The sequence below is a fragment of the Molothrus ater genome, chromosome 14, assembly GCF_012460135.2.
Source record: "Molothrus ater isolate BHLD 08-10-18 breed brown headed cowbird chromosome 14, BPBGC_Mater_1.1, whole genome shotgun sequence".
Taxonomy (NCBI): domain Eukaryota; kingdom Metazoa; phylum Chordata; class Aves; order Passeriformes; family Icteridae; genus Molothrus; species Molothrus ater.
In genome coordinates this window covers 17,469,941-17,488,689 of record NC_050491.2, presented here as the reverse complement: position 1 = coordinate 17,488,689, position 18,749 = coordinate 17,469,941, and the positions used below count along the sequence as shown (strand labels likewise).

General features: G+C 40.5%; 1 protein-coding gene across 3 annotated transcripts in view; it reads right to left on the bottom strand.

The window, feature by feature from the left end:
* The window catches only part of PCDH11X (protocadherin 11 X-linked), a 428,928-nt gene that overhangs the window by 107,176 nt on the left and 303,003 nt on the right, over positions 1-18,749 (bottom strand). For 2 of the 3 annotated variants that reach the window (XM_036401879.2, XM_036401880.2), the window contains one exon: positions 17,044-17,242. The exons of the other annotated variant lie outside the window; for it this stretch is intronic. In XM_036401879.2, the coding sequence (XP_036257772.1) occupies positions 17,044-17,242 (199 nt within the window). The remainder of the gene's footprint in view (positions 1-17,043; positions 17,243-18,749) is intronic. 3 annotated transcript variants of the gene reach the window in all.

Sequence of the window (18,749 nt, the reverse complement as noted above, 5' to 3'; positions counted from 1 at the left end):
CCCTGTCAGGGTGCCCTCCTGACAGGACTGAGGACTCATTTCATACCAGGTGTGATTTCCTCGGGACAGCATCCCCTGCTGCTGCCAGGGGTGGGGAGGAATTGTTTGCACTCTCTGAGGACCATGGAGCCTTTTCCCATCTCTCCTACAGTCCATTCCTGTAGCTGCTTTATGAAATGCAGGAGTGACTGGGGAACTAAGAGAATACAAATGAGACATTATCATTTGATCTACAGAATTTCCTTAAAATTCCAAATCTTGCTACAGGAGCTCTCATGCATGCTGAACACCATCATCATTAGATAATTACTCATTATAAATGAGCACAGGCTAAAGCCAGACATGCTGTTCAGCTTTCCAAGCACATACAAGTTTCAATGTTAAAATGAAAATACAATATAATTCAAAACTTGGGGTTTTTTCCTGATCAAAGGTGCTGAATTTACATACAGGTAGTTTGTTTTCCAGGTGACTGGGGAAAATGGGTCTCTGTAGAACTCAGCCACTGGCAGAATCTCAGTGTTAAAGATTATTTCAAACTCAGATTTGAAACAAAGTTCTACTTTTCTGTAGTACATTAAAGCTATAGGGGTGGCTGTACATTAGGAATGGTCTTTTATCTGAAAATCCAAGCACTCTCTTCAGCCACCCAAAATGCCTTCATGTCCAATTTATTTGCATTTATTAACAGAAGATGTAATTTCTGAAGATCTATCACTTTATTTATTGCACTTCATAGTGAAATTGGGCATGGCTGTGCCTTCTACAGTGCTGCCCAGAGCTCCCTAATTTATGTCTTGCCTTTATAATTGCAAACAGCAATTGTAATGATTTATGGATTGATAATTCTGGCTATTTACCACTTCACAGCTGCACCAGATTTGGTGAAAGATCATTTTGGGGACTGATCCCCCCTTTGGCCAGACAGAGCCTGGGTAATTTCTGCCCCAGTATGGACCCCAAAGTTAGACTGGGAAAATGTCAACAGAGCAGGAGTACCCAAAAACCCCTCTGGCACCAGGGGCTCGCTCAGTGGTACACAGATCTTTAATAATCTCAGCTAGGTTTGATTTGTTTTGGGAAAAGATTACAAACTCATCATTCTGCTGCTGAATATGTGACCAAGCTGAAGCACAGGAAAGGAAAATGAGGAGAAAAGCTGTGCTGAGTGAACTGCTCTGTCCACAGCTCCAGAGCTCTTTTTTTTCCCTCCTCAGAGCCATTCCTCTGTCTGCTCTATTTAATCAACGCTGCAAATTGCCTTGTTCACTCAGGGTTGCTTGTATTTTTATTTATATTTTTTGCAAACAAAGCAGCACCATCAATGCAACATTACTGGTGCAGTTTATATATCTTACACGTGAAACCAGAATTATTTTCACATCAAATAAACCAGGTCTTCTAGCTCAAGATTCTCAAACAGTAATTTACAAACACATTTTACAACTTCTTCTGGCACGAGCAGAAGTTACATAAATTACTGACACAAGGGGAGGAAAAAGGCAAGATCCATCAAGGACTCCAGAGAAAGATGCCTTATTCCTACAAAACACGAAAGAAAAGTGGAATCTCACTTTTCAGCTGAACTTCTCTTCTGGAAAGTGAATTTTTTTTGCAGTAGAACTAAAACACTGGGATTTATCTTACTGATTTTACAGTTTTCTGTTTCAGAGCAGAATCTTAGCAGAAGCTCAGAGAAAACACTTAACATTCAAACGTGTCCAAGAAATACCACCAATACTAGAGTAAGGAAAAAAAACAAAAAAACAAAACCACATTTGTCTTCAAAGGGATTTCTGCTGAGAGAAAAATCTGGTTTATTTTTCTCTATTTGTTACCATGGACATCTGAATAATGATAGTATATTTTTACTGGAACCATCTTCTACTGCTGTGGGGGAAATAAAAAAAAATAAAGTTTCCATCTGCCTTAAATATGTCCCTCTTCTAGCAAGAAGCTACACTTGCCACAAAGACCATGATGGTTTGCATCAGGTACATTTGGAGTAAATACCTGAGAGAGATCTTGTCTCTACAGAAATATTTTAACAATGGAAAACGAATATACCTTAATTGTATATATATATGTATATATATATATATACATATATATATACAAGTATATATTTTAAATATAATATATATATTTATATAAATTTTGTATAAAATATAAATATATATATTATATATTATATATATATTATAATTATATTATAATTATATATTATATATTATATATTACATATTACATATTATATTATATTATATAAATATATATTTATATAAATATAAATGTACATATATATACATATAAATATAAATATATACAATATTGTAAAATATTGTATATATTTTAAATACACAATATATATTTAAAAGCCTCTTTATGATGTATCTTGAATATTTTTATGTAGTCACAGCTTCAGTTTGGCAGGGTTTTCTTTTATTTTTTAGTTTCTTTGCTTTTTCTCTAATCTCTTTCTTCCTTTCTACCAGCTCAGATTGAACGAGAAATGCTATCTTTAACCTTGAGATCCCTGTTCTTGTTGGTCTGTATCATAATCTTATTATTTAGAAGCAAATCTTGCTATTTAACATCTCACCTCAGCATGCAAAGCGCTGGTGGATTAGAGAATATTTCCTGGGGGGCAGAGGATGGAGTGACTGTGAATTAGAAATGCAGCTGCCTGGCTGGGCCAGTCTCACAGAAAATAAAATTAAAAAAAAATAATAAAAAAATCTCTGTGACCCCCTGTTTACTCTTCTGTGCTTATTTGCAAATTGTGCATTACAGGTCAGAGACTGCTGAGTGCAGAACATCAGAGCCACTTTCTCCCAGCGACTGGAAATAGTAGGGTGCAGTTACAGCCTAAAGGGAAATCAATTTTTAAAGCATAAACGCAGCACAGTTCTGTTCTATACATCCCAGAGCCTTCTCAGTGCTGCAGTTGAGATCTCCTGCATTCCATGGGATATTTCTGAGCATGGGAAAGAAGAAAATGTGCCCTGCTTAGGACACAGGGTCTCACCCTGGTACCTTGGCTGGGAAATGGGGCACTGGCTGCAACATCACCCTGGGGAAAACACCTTAAAGCACCTACAAGCACCTGAAAACTCCTAAAAACACCTACAAAAACCTGAAAACACATGAAAACTCCTGAAAACGCCCAGAAAAAGCTAAAAAACACCTGAAAACACCTAAAAATACCTATAAATCCTACAAACACCTGAAAACACCTAAAATCACCTACAAACATCTACAAACAGATACAAAAACCTACAAACACTTGAAAACACCTACAAAAATCTAAAACCACCTGAAAACACCTACAAACACCTAAAAACAACAAAAACCTGAAAACACTTACAAAAACCTACAAACAGCTAAAAACACCTACAAACACCCCAAAACACCTACAAAAACCTAATAACACCTGAAAACACCTAAAAACACCTACAAAAACCGAAAAAACACCTGAAGAAACCTAAAAACACCTGAAGAAACCTAAAAACACCCAGAAAACCCTAAAAACACTTATAAATGCCTAAAAAAAGCTAAAAAACACCTGAAAACACCTAAAAGCACCTACAAAAACCTAAAAACACTTGAAAAAAACCTAAAAACACCTGAAGAAACCTAAAAACACCCAGAAAACCCTAAAAACGCTTATAAATGCCTAGAAAAAGCTAAAAAACACCTGAAAACACCTAAAAACACCTACAAAAACCTAAAAACACCTGAAAAAAACCTAAAAACACCTGAAGAAACCTAAAAACACCCAGAAAACCCTAAAAACGCTTATAAATGCCTAGAAAAAGCTAAAAAACACCTGAAAACACCTAAAAACACCTACAAAAACCTAAAAAACACCTGAAGAAACCTAAAAACACCTGAAGAAACCTAAAAACACCCAGAAAACCCTAAAAACACTTATAAATGCCTAGAAAAAGCTAAAAAACACCTGAAAACACCTAAAAACACCTACAAAAACCTAAAAAACACCTGAAGAAACCTAAAAACACCTACAAAAACCTAAAAACACCTGAAAAAAACCTAAAAACACCTGAAGAAACCTAAAAACACCCAGAAAACCCTAAAAACACTTATAAATGCCTAGAAAAAGCTAAAAAACACCTGAAAACACCTGAAAACACCTACAAAAACCTAAAAAACACCTGAAAAAACCTAAAATCACATATAAAAACACCTAGAAAAAGCTAAAAAAACACGTGCAAACACCTAGAAACATTTACAAAAACCTACAAACACCTAAAAACACCTACAAAAACTTAAAAGCACCTGAAAACATCGACAAAAACCTAGAAATCCATGGTGGCAAGAGCATTTAACAGCAGAGGTGCTGAGTGTCCCTTGTCCCTGAGCCATCCCCAGGATGGTGGGGCATTAAAAGCTGCACTGAAACTGCAGCACGGTGCCACAGGGAAATCTGCTGGCAGGGAAGTGAGAGCTCTGGCAGAGTGAAAAATTTCTTTTTCCATGGTCATGAAACGAGGCTGAACCAGCCCCATCCATTTCAGACTTGTTAACCTTCTGTCTTGATGAAAATTAACAGCTACGGTTCCTGCTAAATAAATTCTGTGAATTTTACTGGATAAAGCATTCCTCTGTTCCTGTCAAAGAGTTGTGCAGCACAGCTGTTTTTTAACAAATCCCTATTTTTACTTGCTGACATTTGATTATCATTATGTATATGAGATTCTTCAGGCTGTGAAGCACGTTCTAACAAGAAATATTAATGCCCCCCCACATTTCCCATCTTTTATCCCCATTCAGCAAGAATAGGTGTTATACAAAAGAGAAAACATCTGCTTCCTTGTATTATGATTTCTCTTGAACTCTTTAGATGGGAGATACAAAAGTGATAGCAGAGGCTAGAGATGAATGTGCAAAGCAGAACCATGTTCCTTTGTATCTGTGCTCCAAAGGGGAAACAAATCCTAAAATTCAATATTATAAAAAGCATAAAGAAAGAATTATGAGGCAGGTTTTGCACTTTTAAAATCTTTCTGTACCTTAGCAGATGTAAAGTAAAAAAATAAATCAAAATGTAGGAGGAAGCATCTCATCCTTTGTCCAAAAGTTAACACCTTTTAATTGTGAATCCTTTAATGGAAAACTGGATAATTCAATATCCAAGTGAATTATTTAACTGTTTATATGCTTTTAGACATGCAAATCATGCTGTAATAATCTAAACTCCTAATTCTGATATGACCCTACATACAGACACAACAGATGCAGCTCCATTCACAGGACAGAGCAACACAAGGAAAAGGACCTGCTTCATTTACAGATGGACCCTTTTTCACAACACTCTGAATACATTCCAGGTTAGGGCAATCAGGGGGCTGATGGAGAAAGATTCCTGTGATCTTCACAAAAAAGAGAAATAAGGAGCTAATTTTAGAGACAGAAGGATGAGAGGTCAGCCCCAGCAGAATCTGTAATCGGTGATGTTTGACCCTCTGTAAAAAAAATGAGAATGTGTGTAAAGAAAAGCTTTAATATGGGTTCTAATGAGATAAAAATAATTTTTGCCTTTATAGTTTTCAAAGTGCTTTATCTCACCACTCCTATTTCCTTTTATTGCCACTGTTTTTCTTTATATGTACTACAACTAAGGAGGAGAGGCAAAGGTTGTCTTTCTATTTCTAAATAGTTCTTTGGTGTATGATTAGTGTGTGACATGAATAAAGCCTTTCTTGGTAGAGAAAGGTTTGCTTTCTTTTAAAGTATTAGATGAGGGCCAGACTTTATAGTATCTCACCCTATAGAGGACACATCTTCTGGGACACTGGGCTTGGAACATCACTCAGATAAAAGAAGAACTATTGAAATAGCATAATTGTCCTTGCTGGAGCCCCACAGACACAGGGTTATTTTGAATGAGAGGAACTGAAGTCCAGCAGACCATACAGCCATGCCCTTTTCCTGGAAATAGCATTTTGGATGGGTCAGTTGGTGCTCCCTATATTATTATTATTATTATTATTATTATTATTATTATTATTATTATTATTACAACTACTACTATTATTACTACTATTACTATTGTTACTATTATCATTACTGTTTATTATTAATATAAGGGCAGAACTTTAATTTGATGCCCCAAGGCTTTAAGCAGAGCTTTGGGCACTGCAAGGCCAAGGATCCCAGCAGAGCTGCTTGGCAGCAAGGCATGGCAGGAGCAGAGATGATCCCAAAGGAGCAGGAAGGGCTGAGGGTTTATCCAGTTCTGCTCCACCTCACTCCCCCACCCTGTTAAACCATCCCAGCCAAGATATTTGAGATGCCTCAGCTGTTTAGCGTGGCTGAAGCGACACAAACCTGAGGGACACAAAGGCATTTGCAAAACGCAGCCCTCAGGTCAGTGTGGCTGGCCTCAAGCATGCAGGGGAGTTTCGCTTTGATTTTTTAAGGTTTTCTAAGCTTTTTGATGTTCACATTTTTGTAGCAAACTTTCTCACACACTTTCTGTAGATAACTGATTGTTTTGCATTTTTTTTTTTATGAAAGAAGAGAAATTGAATAGACTGTTAGTTTGTCCAGTGTCTCTGAATTCCCCCACGGTGGTGCTGGCCTGATCCTCCCCTCTCAGCTCCTGCCCACATTCGCACCAGCACCAGCAGTGGAATTGAACCTTGGGCAGTCAGAAATCCCTGAGCTAACTGGTTTTTACAGGTGAAATGGAAACAAGGCCTGATTTGCACGTGGAAGCAGTGCTAGCACAGCACGTGCTTGTGGTACAGATCTGCTCCACTTCTGTTCTACAAGTGTTTGTGATGGCTTCACTGCGATTGCCCTGGGAGCAGAAAATCAGCCTAGCAGCCACAATGTGCTCAGAGGGCACAAACACAGAGCAAAATTCTCTCTGTAGTCCTGGGATTTCACCACCTAATTCCATCTGAAACACGGGAATGGATGTGTACAAACTGAGACAGCACGAGGCCGGGCTGAGGACTGTGAGATGGGTACATGAGACTGGAGCTGCTGACTTCAGCAGCACACAGAGCTACCTCTGAAAACATTTAACACCAATTAGAATGTCACTTGAATTAATCAGAGCACTACTGACTCACACAGCACCAGGAATAAAGCAGAATCCCTGCAAAACCCTGCCACTAGCTAGGAAGCAGCGACATTATTTATGGATATCGAACACAAGGGTGAGAATCTCAACCTCTGGTGTTATATAAATCCAAAAGTATAATCATAAATATTTGGCCAGGTCTCTTCAGCTCAAGCCAGGCAAATATATTTTATTTTTGAGAATGAATGCATCACATCAGTGAGCTGCAGGGTTCACAGAAAGTGCCAGTGGCTGGGCCAGCAGCAGGCACAGGGACACCAGCCCCTGTTCCCCCGATGGGGAGCCTGCACAAGGGGCTGGGGACCTTCCTTCCTTCCTGGGCTACAGCAAAGTCAAGGTTTGGACAGCAACCAGGAAATAAAAAAGATCACAATGCCAATCATACAACCTCAAAGAAAGACAGAAACAGCAGTTTATTTACAATACGCTGCTTTTCCAGACAGCTAAAAGTTATTTGAAGAGTAAAGGTTAAAATATCTCCCCTATTCAGGAATGTATGGATACAAATGACCTTTTGGAACAATTCTAGCTGTTCCTAATGCATGCTTCAAGACTGGATCAATCCTGTTTCCCTAACAAAAGTTAAATCAGATTAAAGGATGACCACAACTCTACACAAACAAGAACAACAGTGACTGGGTTTATTGAGTTGATTAGCTTTGAGTCAGCAAATGATGTGACTTGAGATGCACCATCACTTGGGAATTTGCTTTGTTCAACATATACAATTTTTCTGTTTAATTTCTAAAACAGACTGGTAGCTGCAAACAGTCTTTAAATATATTTTGTGATATATTTTTTTTCATTAATCACAGTAGAAATCAAGTAATAAATTATGATGCTTCAAATCAAATTATAATTATGATTTTTTTCACATGGCTTAAATTATATAAAAGAGACAATTTTTTCCCCCATATTTCCATTTTTAAAACAGGAACTCAATGCTAAAAAAATCTTAATATTTGATATTGCTAAAAGCTTCTCTTGCAGTGACTGATTAGCTTGATTTGGTAGAAAAAATAGAAATTGCATCATCTGTGTTTTTCTGCTCTTAGAAGAAGAAAGAAGAGAAAGTTTGAGACAAAGTAGAGAGACAGGCAGGCAGAGCTGAAAGGAGTTGAAAAACTGGGGGAAGGAATTTGTCCTCTCTCCTCCTCTGCCCACCAGCCTGCTCACCACAGCAATAGATTTCAAAACTTTCATAACAGAACAAATAGGATTATCCATTACCATGTCAGCTTAAGTGATAACATAAATATATATCACAGAGCATCTGCCACTAAATCACTGTTTATAAATGTCAGATCTCATTTATTATTAAAAATACCCCCACCAAAAGAAATGCTTTAAAGGCTCCTCATTATTCCATGAGAAGTGAGTGAAGGTGGAGCTTTTCTTTCCCATCACTTTAGACAGAGTAACTTCTATTATAAACCTCAGTCAAGAATTTCATTAGGTTGCATTCACAAATATGTTAGCACTGCCTGAGTTTCTCCATCCCACTATGCAGTCTAGAAATTCCAGCATATTTTCCCCATTGATTTTCCTCATCAATCCCCATTGATTTTGCATGAAAGAATACGGTGCATCTCAGAAAACTTGCTTTTATCTTCCTTTTCTTCAAAGAGTAGAAAAGGTAGATCAAGGTTTTATATTCTGATATGAGCAATAAAATATCTAAAATTTACTTTAAAAATAATTTATAAAGAGTGCTCCTTATACACAGAAAGTAAAAAAAATTTAAAATTCAGTGTCTGTGTTTATAGTGCTGTGTTTGACTGAGAGGCCAATTGGGACAATCTTTTTGCTTTTGCATTTTTTAACTTAATTTGCTTTGTCCATCTTCCCCCTCTTTGTGTCAGCTGCTTTAATAACTCTTAAGTCAGGCACCCAGGGATCAAATTGCCAAATCGTGGAATTATTTCTGAATATGCAATCTGTATCCTCTCAGGTACGAGTGAAAATCTGCTTGCAAAAGCCACTCATCTGTATCATTGCAAATTGACCTCTCCAGTCTGCCCTTTTAGCCACTCTCCAGGCAGGAACAAATCCAGAATATCATCATGCTTTGTTTTATAGGAGTTTCTCTTGGCTTCCTTCACTCCCTATAACTAAAATTATTTGAATAACTCCATAACTAAAATTATTTTTTATAAAAAACTCGTAGCTTATAAACTATAACTGTTATAACTAAAATTATTTTTAGAAACAAAGAGCTGAAATATCTGGAAAATCCACACAGCTTGAAGCCTCAGTGCCCTCAAACACGCGCCAGGCAGGCAGAAACCGCCCCCCTAAGGAAGACACACCTGAAAACAGGAGTGGGGAGCTCATCCTGGAGGGGATCTCTGCCAGACCCCCAAGTTTGAAATCCCACAGAGCTCATCCTGGAGGGGATCTCTGCCAGACCCCCAAGTTTGAAATCCCACAGAGCTCATCCTGGAGGGGATCTCTGCCAGACCCCCCAGGTTTGAAATCCCACAGAGCTCATCCTGGAGGGGATCTCTGCCAGACCCCCCAGGTTTGAAATCCCACAGAGCTCATCCTGGAGGGGATCTCTGCCAGACCCCCCAGGTTTTAAATCCCAGAGAGGGGTTTGAGCCCTCAGAGGTGGCTCTGGAGGCTCCCAGCTGTGATTCATGGTGCTCTCAGCGGGGTCACCGCTGGGCTGGCACTTCACAGAGTGCTACAGAGCCCTGCTCAGCCATTACATTCCCCCACCTACATGCAAGCTAATTTGATTAAAGGTAGAAGATCAATCAAACTCTATTGCCTCAGAATGATTAATTACCTCAGCACTTTCTGACTTAATTATTAGTGTTCAGCCATGGGGTTAGAAAAGCCCAATACAGCAGGAGTTAAAGGGCCCAATAGGCAGATGTGGGAGACTGGGATGTGTTTTAGCCTGAGATTTGTTATCTTTAACTAATGACAGCTTCTTTCTTTTTTATTCAAGCTAGGCCTAAGTGTGTTTATAACTTAGCAGCTACCAAACTAAAATATTGCATTTCAACCTTTCTGGGGAAATAAAAAGTACAGAAGATGGGAAGGAAAAAAACTGAAAGCATAGTTTAAAAAAAAAAAAAATTCTATCTGTTGGCAGTCCAGCTTTTGGACAGGGAACAAGAAACTTAAGACTTTGTAGGTTTACTTTTTCTTATGCCCCAGCATGAGGTCTGAAATCCAGCTGCCAGAGCATCTTATTGATGATGTTTAAAGAGTATATTTCAGCAACTGCAGAGTTTCTGATTATCAGACAAGTCAGCATGGCAGAAAACTCGGGCATTCTTCCCAGGGACAATGAGTTCCCTGTCTGCAGCCCTGTGCTGACCCTTTCCTCTCCTGCAGGCAGAGTTACAGCACCCCCCAGGCTGTCCCTGAGCTGGGGACAGCAGGGCCAGCTCCTGTCACACCCCTGGCTGATGGTGGCATGGCCACACTGCCAGCCTGGTGGTGCCCAGCCCTGTGTCCAGCCAATGGAGGCATGGCCACACTGCCAGCCTGGTGGTGCCCAGCCCCGTGTCCAGCCAATGGTGGCATGGCCACACTGCCAGCCTGGTGGTGCCCAGCCCCGTGTCCAGCCAATGGTGGCATGGCCACACTGCCAGCCTGGAGGTGCCCAGCCCCGTGTCCAGCCAATGGTGGCATGGCCACACTGCCAGCCTGGAGGTGCCCAGCCCCGTGTCCAGCCAATGGTGGCATGGCCACACTGCCAGCCTGGAGGTGCCCAGCCCCGTGTCCAGCCAATGGTGGCATGGCCACACTGCCAGCCTGGTGGTGCCCAGCCCTGTGTCCAGCCAATGGTGGCATGGCCACACTGCCAGCCTGGTGGTGCCCAGCCCTGTGTCCAGCCAATGGTGGCATGGTCACACTGCCAGCCTGGTGGTGCCCAGCCCCGTGTCCAGCTGGGGCTGCAGCCCAGAGCACAACTGAGGCTCAGCAAACACTGAGGTTCAGCCCTGGATTTCACATTCCCAGCCTTGAAGGGTCACCTCTGGTGTGACACACTGGGTTTGCTGCTCTCACAGACAGAGGATTAATTTGCCCTCTCTCTCACAAGTTTATCAAGCTCCTTTTTACAGCCAGGCTGAATTCTCATGCCCTGCTTCTGTACTTCCTCACTGCAGCCCCCAAATTTCCAGCCCATTGCCAGGAACCAGCCCAGGGCTGTATTTTGGTTTCCCCTCCCTGCTGTAATGTGAGAGCAGCCCCAGGCAGCTTTTACCTTGCAATTTGAACGAGCCAATATTAATTCCTTTCTCTGTATATGGGCATCCCATTCCCCTGTCATTAATAATATTTCTTTATGCCTGTTTCTCATGAGAATTCACCTTTCTTTAGTGTGGGAAGCCAACCCTATTCATAACAGGCCTGTTATGGTGTCAGCCACCCCCTGGGTTTTTTTTCTTTTCTCCTTTTTTTTCCCTCTGCTAGGAGTAACCCAGGATTTTTTCACAGTCACATTAGGTATTGGTGATTTATAGTTTATCTTTGTAATACTCAGTTGGTTTTTTTCTTTATGTCATTTTCAGCTGGTGATTTATATACTAGTTACATACAGCAGCTCCTATGAGAATGACTCTCAACTATTAGATTTCATCCCACTGCTATTACTTCAAATCCTTAGCAAAATCCAATTCTCGTGTCATGCACACCTCCTCCTCTATTGTCAGTGATGCTTGGCTTTGAGCTGCTGGAATATTTCATTGACACATTCCTGCTTTTTAATGCCAAACTCCTTAATGAAGATAATTATGGAGATTTTTCCATTCTTGTATTATTCTACATCTTTTCATTCTTAATTATTAATGCTCCACCCTAATGTCATAATAACAGTTATTAGTCCTTAAATATATATATATAGATGAACTGTACATGTATTCCCCAATGTTGAAAATACATACCATGGAAGTGAGATAATGGAGCTAATGTCATCCTACTCTTGGGAATCCCATGACACCATTTATTACATTATATTTTTATATATATATATCAGTTTCTTTGTAAATGCTTTCCAGTAGTGGAGCTTGACCAGAGCTTTATTTTTTTCTTGACACTTTGTGTGTGAGAATTACAGAAAAAATAAGGAAAACACTATCAGTTTTGATATCCTGGGAGGAGGATTATCTCCTCTCCTCCACATGAATGCACTGAACCTGCTCTGACTTTTAGTGCCATTATCATCACTCTTCATCAGCCTGCCTTTGTGCTCATCAACATCATCCTTATCGAAATTAAGTCAAGGTGAAAGTGTTCTTTTAATTTTGAGGAAGAAATGTGTGCTGTCTTTAATCATGAGCAGATGTCTCCCTTGCTGCAAACCTCCCTCTTATGTGGTCAAACACCACAGACTGCAGTCTCAATTCTTCCTAGGACTGATTCTCTGGTGATCACTGAAAGCCAGCAGAGCTTTGCCCCAGCTGCTCCTCATTTCCCCATGTGCTGTCCACAAGCTGTGCCTCGTGGGACAAATAGAACTGGGGAATCCATGGATTTAAAATTTACCTTTCCCCCTCCCCAGGGGTTGAACCCACAGGCATTCTGTCACCATGATATCTTCTGAAAAATCCTCTTTGCCCAGGATTTTCTCCTGAGAAGCTGAGAGGCCTCAGAAAAGAAAGAAAGCAATAATTATATCATTGCTTGGGAATGTGGTCTGGAGATTGCTTAGCAACAGGTGCATCTTTGATTGGTTCCATGTGAATTGTTTTTAATTAATGACCAATCACAGTCCAGCTGTGTTGGACTCAGAGGAGTCAGTCACGAGCTTTCATTGTCATTCTTGTCAAGCCTCCTGATGTCTCCTATCCTTTCTCTTTCTCTAGTATAATTTTAGTATATCATTTCTTTTAATATAATATAATATCATTATGTAATAAATCAGCCTCTGAGAACTTGGAGACAGATTTTTATCTCTCACCTCATCCTGGGGACCTCACAACACCACAGAATTCCTCAATCCAGTCCCACCTAAACAGCTCTTGAACAGTGTGAAGGTGTGATTGGGAGACAAGAATAATCAGCCAGACACCTCTGGCAGCACCAGCTTGGCACGGCCACAAACTTATGGTGTCTAGTGATTCCCCTTTAGCTCTACACTTGCTGATTTTCAATGCAACTTCCTTGGCTTATTAGCCACTAATTCACGTTAAATATTCTTCATGGAGACCCCTTCTCCTTAATACACCAGTTTGCTTCTCTTTGAGACCCTGAAATCTCAGTGTGATTTGCCTCATTAACTTTAATTTTCAGCTAGCTTTGTTTATACTTCCATTTTCTTCATACAAAATGATGCTATTATTTAATTCCAGATTACTTTCAGGTTTTCTGGCTTCCCCTCCACACTCCCTGTCCCCAGGCTGCAATCATTCCTCTTGCTCTGCCCAATTTCTTGGCTGAACTAGTCATATTCTATTTTTCCTCCAAACAAAAAGTGAAATAATTTTATTGTCTAGAGGAAGGAAAACAGATTTGATAAGGCTATAAAAACAGGTGAAGCATGAAAATTTGTCATTAATATCTTACACATGTATTAAATAACCCAACAGAGCTGAGGTTTACGTGCCCCTTTCAACCCCTTTGATCAACATCACTGCTTACAGCCACGGAGAGGGCACCACTGGGAGAGAATTTACCAGGGAAGTCCAGACACAGAGAATTTGCTGGTCTTTGTCAATGCTTGAAGTGTGTTTTGTATTTAAACAGAGGGAAAAAATATGGTTTCGTTAAAATCCTTAGCATAAGGAGTTCTTGGAGCATCATTATTTGAGCAACTTATGAGGAGAAAATATCTGAATACCACGAACAAGAGTGCTGTTACTTAAGGATAAGGTTCTCTACAAACCTACATGCTTTTTTATTTTACTATTTACTTAGTGTGACAGTTTATTGCCATCTCTTCCTTATGATGCATCTACCACATTGAACTTTATGTTTTTCTAAGGAAGGAACTAAAAGTAAGAGAAGACAAATCATTTTAAATAGCCTATTTCTAATTTTAATTAGCACAGTCAATTAATTTCAAAGGTTTACATATAAATTTCTCACAGTTTTCCAACCGCTATAACCTTACAGTTATTTTTTTTTCCCCTCCTTGCTTCAGTCCTGTATTGGATGTGAATTTGTAAAGCTTCCTCTCACCAATATTTCTCAGGCTGTTTTTTTTTTCTTTATTTTATTTTGTTATGCTCATCTTTTCCAGTGTTTTGCAATAAATGCTTAGTTATTGCTAGCAAATGGAAAGCTCCAAAAATGCAACAATGTCCAGTATTAGAGAAACAAATAACACTGAAGGACTGTAGTCAGGAAAAGCAAGAGGAAGAAAACACTTTTGAATGTGGCCATGAGTGATGCCACAGGAGCTTTCATTGGGCACTTGGCTGGTTCTGGACATTCCTGACATCCTTTCAGCCCAAATTTCTCTCCTTGGCAGGCAAATTTGAACTAAATCCCCATCAGGTAACAAATCAGACAATGTTTCAGATTAAGACAGGTCAGATATTAAAGATGTTGGGAGGCAATGAAGCTCCATGCTTGTTCTGCTGTATGAGCTCAGATTACCTGACTGGATTTTCCTGTCTCTTTTAACATTTTAGTCCATGAAGGACAACAAGAAATGCTTTGAATGCATCAAGCCACCCCAAATTAGAATAAAGAAAAAACACCAACCAAAAATCCAGCAGAAGATTGTGGAGGAAACCATCAATTCAGAGCTATTTTTACTGTTTCACTGCTGGCTAAATGTGTCCTGCATGCACAAGTGAACCACATGGACCTCAGGCTCATCAGATATTTTGGGTTGCTGTCATCTGCACCAAGTCACTTTGCAGCAGCACATTGGACACAAATATGCTGTGGGTCTTCCCCTTTTTCTGCTTTTTTGTTCCTGCCGCTAGATGCTGCCATTAATATAATATATAAAAATATATAAATATATAAAAATATATTAAATATATAATATAATAAAACACTAAAAAGGACCACAAAAGAAGGTTTCCCTGCTGTAACCATCGTGCTACTTCAATTAAATTGTTTCAATAAGACACAAGTTGGAAAGGAAGAAAAATCTTCACATAAAATAAACTCCAATTAAACTGTGACTTCAAGTTTAAAACTGAACTGTCAGGTAATTAGACAGGTGATTAAACTTCCTTCAACTTCACACTTGGAAAGATATCTGATGCCTGCTTAGCCTGCTCACAGGGATGTGTGGCAGTGACATTCAGATGTCAGAGCTGAGTTGGTTTTAGAGCCACATTCTACAGGAGTCAGGGTGCACATTTATTCTGAAATAAAAAAAAAAAACAAAACAAACAAAAACAACAAAAACCAAAACCAACAAAAAACCTGGGCGCTAAAAGCATTGGCAAATCCCAAACCTAAGCCTCTTTGTAAATGGCAAGAGGAGATGCACATGCCTGCTCTGTGTAGAGCTCCTCTACACCAGCTCCTGTCCCATGCTCTCTGCAGGAAAGGCCCTGGACACTGATTTCCTCTACATCATTCTCACTCCAGTAAAGTATAAATATCAGTTACGAGCAACAAAAGGAGCTGGAAATAAAGTTCAGACCACGAATATGCAAAGCAAAAGCAGCAAATAATATATGACTTGATATTTTCTCTCCTTGGGGATATATTTGCAGCCCTTTAGAGCTTAACTTTGTGAAGAACCCAGTTTGAGTGCCTAGAATATTGGTATATTACAGCCTCAAATGCATAAAGCAAATGATGATTGTTTCCAACACAAGACCAAAAAAGCTGATGGTTCTTTCTTTTCAAGCTGTCTATCAACTTGAAAAACATAATATTCTGCCATTATTTCAGTAAACATATCACCTTACAAATTATAAAGTTAAACTTAGGTAATAGTTTACAAATGAAAGAAAAAGAGGACAACACACCTCACGTGTGCAAAAAGCCCCTGAGGCTCCAGTCCTGGGCAGCAAAGGCAGAGGTGATTTCCAAGAGCCAGGCTGAATGTGGCACAGCCAGCTCGGAGTGGCAGGGAATGCTCTCTGCTGGATTTGCCACTGCAGAGTGTAGCTGCCTTCTACAGCTATTTCAAGTGCACAGCACTCACTAATTCATTCCTCCTGATACACTACAGCAGCTGAAATCCACCTTTTGGGCCAAGTTTTGCCCAGAACAGATGTATTTTCAAATCACTTATTAAGCCGCTAACAAGGCCTTGGAGGCTTAGAGACATTCAGGTGTCTCTCCATCAATGGCACGGTTCAATTTAATCCAGATAAGGAGCCTCTGGACAATTAACAGCTGACTAAAGTTCAGTGGAGTCTCCAACTGGCTATCACATCACAGCACAGGGAGCAGAGCCAGGGCCCACAGCTCCTGCTCCTGTTGATTTTCCCCGTTTCTGACATCACAAAGAGGCAGTGGCAATGGCAGAAGATGACAAACTCTACTGAGATTATTACTACACACCATGGCTGCTTTCAGAGGGCAAATCAAGAAACCCTTATTTCTGGAGGCTGCAGTCCTTTCACAGAGCTGCTCATCACCCATGAGTTAAACTACAGCACACAGCAGTGTCGGAGAGGGAAACGTTAAAAAATGTGAATTCCCTTGGCGCGGTATTTATGACCATTAGGGCAGCAGCGCTAACCTCCTCAGAAAGCTGCTCTGTGCCCAGCACAGCAGCTCCATAAAAACACCAGCTCATCCATAAACCCTTAACAGCCCCAAGTGTTTTATTCCCAACAGCCAGCCCGACCTCCCACTTTCAGAAGCAGAAGTCAGCACTTAGCGCTTCTTCAGCCGCGCTAAAACCAACGCTCACTTTGAATAATTACCCACAGGAACAAAAAGCCTGATCGGTTGACTGATTGATAGATTGATTGGTTGACTGATTGATAGATTGATTGGCTGACTGGTTGCAATGATGGGTGAGGTGAGCAGAGCTCTGCACTTACTGGACTCGGGGTCGGAGTTGCCGTCTCCCTCGGTGCGGCTGTTGGGCGACGCCTGCTCGTAGAACTCGTCCTGGGGGAAGCCCAGGGGCAGCGGGTGGGACGCGCTGGCCCCGCTCGAGGGCTCGTGGTCTCCGAGCCCGCTGTCGCTGCAGCTCTCCTGGGAGCCGTCTGGCAGGTGGAAGGTGACCCGGCGCTGGGGCTACAAGGAAGGAACAGAACGACAACGGTTTCCACCACGGTCATTGCTCAACGCAGCCAATTTAGGAAATGTATTGCTTTGGTTATCTGCCGAGGATGCGGTACCCAGAGCTGTGCACAATTTCAGGCTTTCATGAGCTGCTTTCAAACCCGCTGCACCTGACAGCACTGCTTGCTGCTGGGTTTTAAAAATGTAAGCCCTGATGCAAAATGAAAGACACCTCAAACTAAAGAGATTCTGTCAGACTTCACAAGTCTTTGGATACCTTTTGAATATTGGCTTGGAGATTTCAATCACTTTTTGAGGCTCAATTTATTTCACTGCTGAGTTTTCTAGTTTTCAAAAAACATTTTCTTTCCCATTAAAAGCTGTTCCACACTTTTGGGCCTAAAGAATGTGACACATTTATAATGCTGTTGGATTCTTCTGAGGCAGAGAAAGAACAAACAACAACAAGTCTTCTGTATTGAAAACAATTTCAATAGATTTTGCACAGGCGTTAAGCTAATGAATGAAAAGCAGATTCCCCTGCTCTCCTTCAGATATTTCATTACAACTCCTTTGATTTTTGTTGTACCACAGACCTGTAACCTAACTGTAAAAGGCTGGGAGCTGGGAACCAGGGAGCTGAGGATGGAAAGCACCTCAGCCCAGATGTGGAAGGAAGGGCCAGATGAAACAAAGCACCAGACATAGGACAGAGTTTTCATTGCCTAAGCGACCCTGCATGATTTAGGAACTGAATTTATGAAATGTAAATCTCTCCCAGTACTAAAAGAAAATATGAACGAAAAACAAGCAGCTCTCCTGCTCATTTTGATGTGTCTGATATCCATGTTTTGCAAACTCGAAACAGGAAGATTCAAAAAAACCCCAAAAAACAAACTGTTCCAAATATTCTTAGGTTGTTGTTACTCAAAATTCCATTTGAAAGGCAATGCAAAACTTTCTGGATGCAGAACTGCTGGGATTAGCAAAATTGAAGACCAGACTTTTGACGCAATTATGCAAAGAAAGTATATAGCGTTTCTAACAGAGCAGATGTTGCCAGGGGTCCCTAGATATTTGGTTCCTATAGGGTGGTGGTGTTGAAAACATTCAATTACATTGAGTTTTTTGCTAATTACGTTGAGTTTTCAGCTCCTCCACTTTTGCAAGTCTCTTTTTGTCACGGTGACATTGTTCCACATGCCCAGAGACAGCTGCTGTGCAGCGCGTGCAGCCGAGAACACGCAGCACCAGCCTCACCTGTGCCATCCCTGACAGATGAGAGTGACAGCCCTTCCTAACAGCCACCAGGAAGGCACTCAGGGCTTTCCCAGAAAACCTGTTTGAGTGCCTCACCACCGCTAATGGAGAGCTTCTCTCCTAATGTGGAACCTGCCTCTTTCTTGTTACAAAATAAATCACTCCTTCAGTCCCATCCATCACGGTCTGCTTATTCCCACTCATCTTTCTGGCATTTGGCACTTTATTCTGCTTCAGAATAAACAGACCTTATTATTTC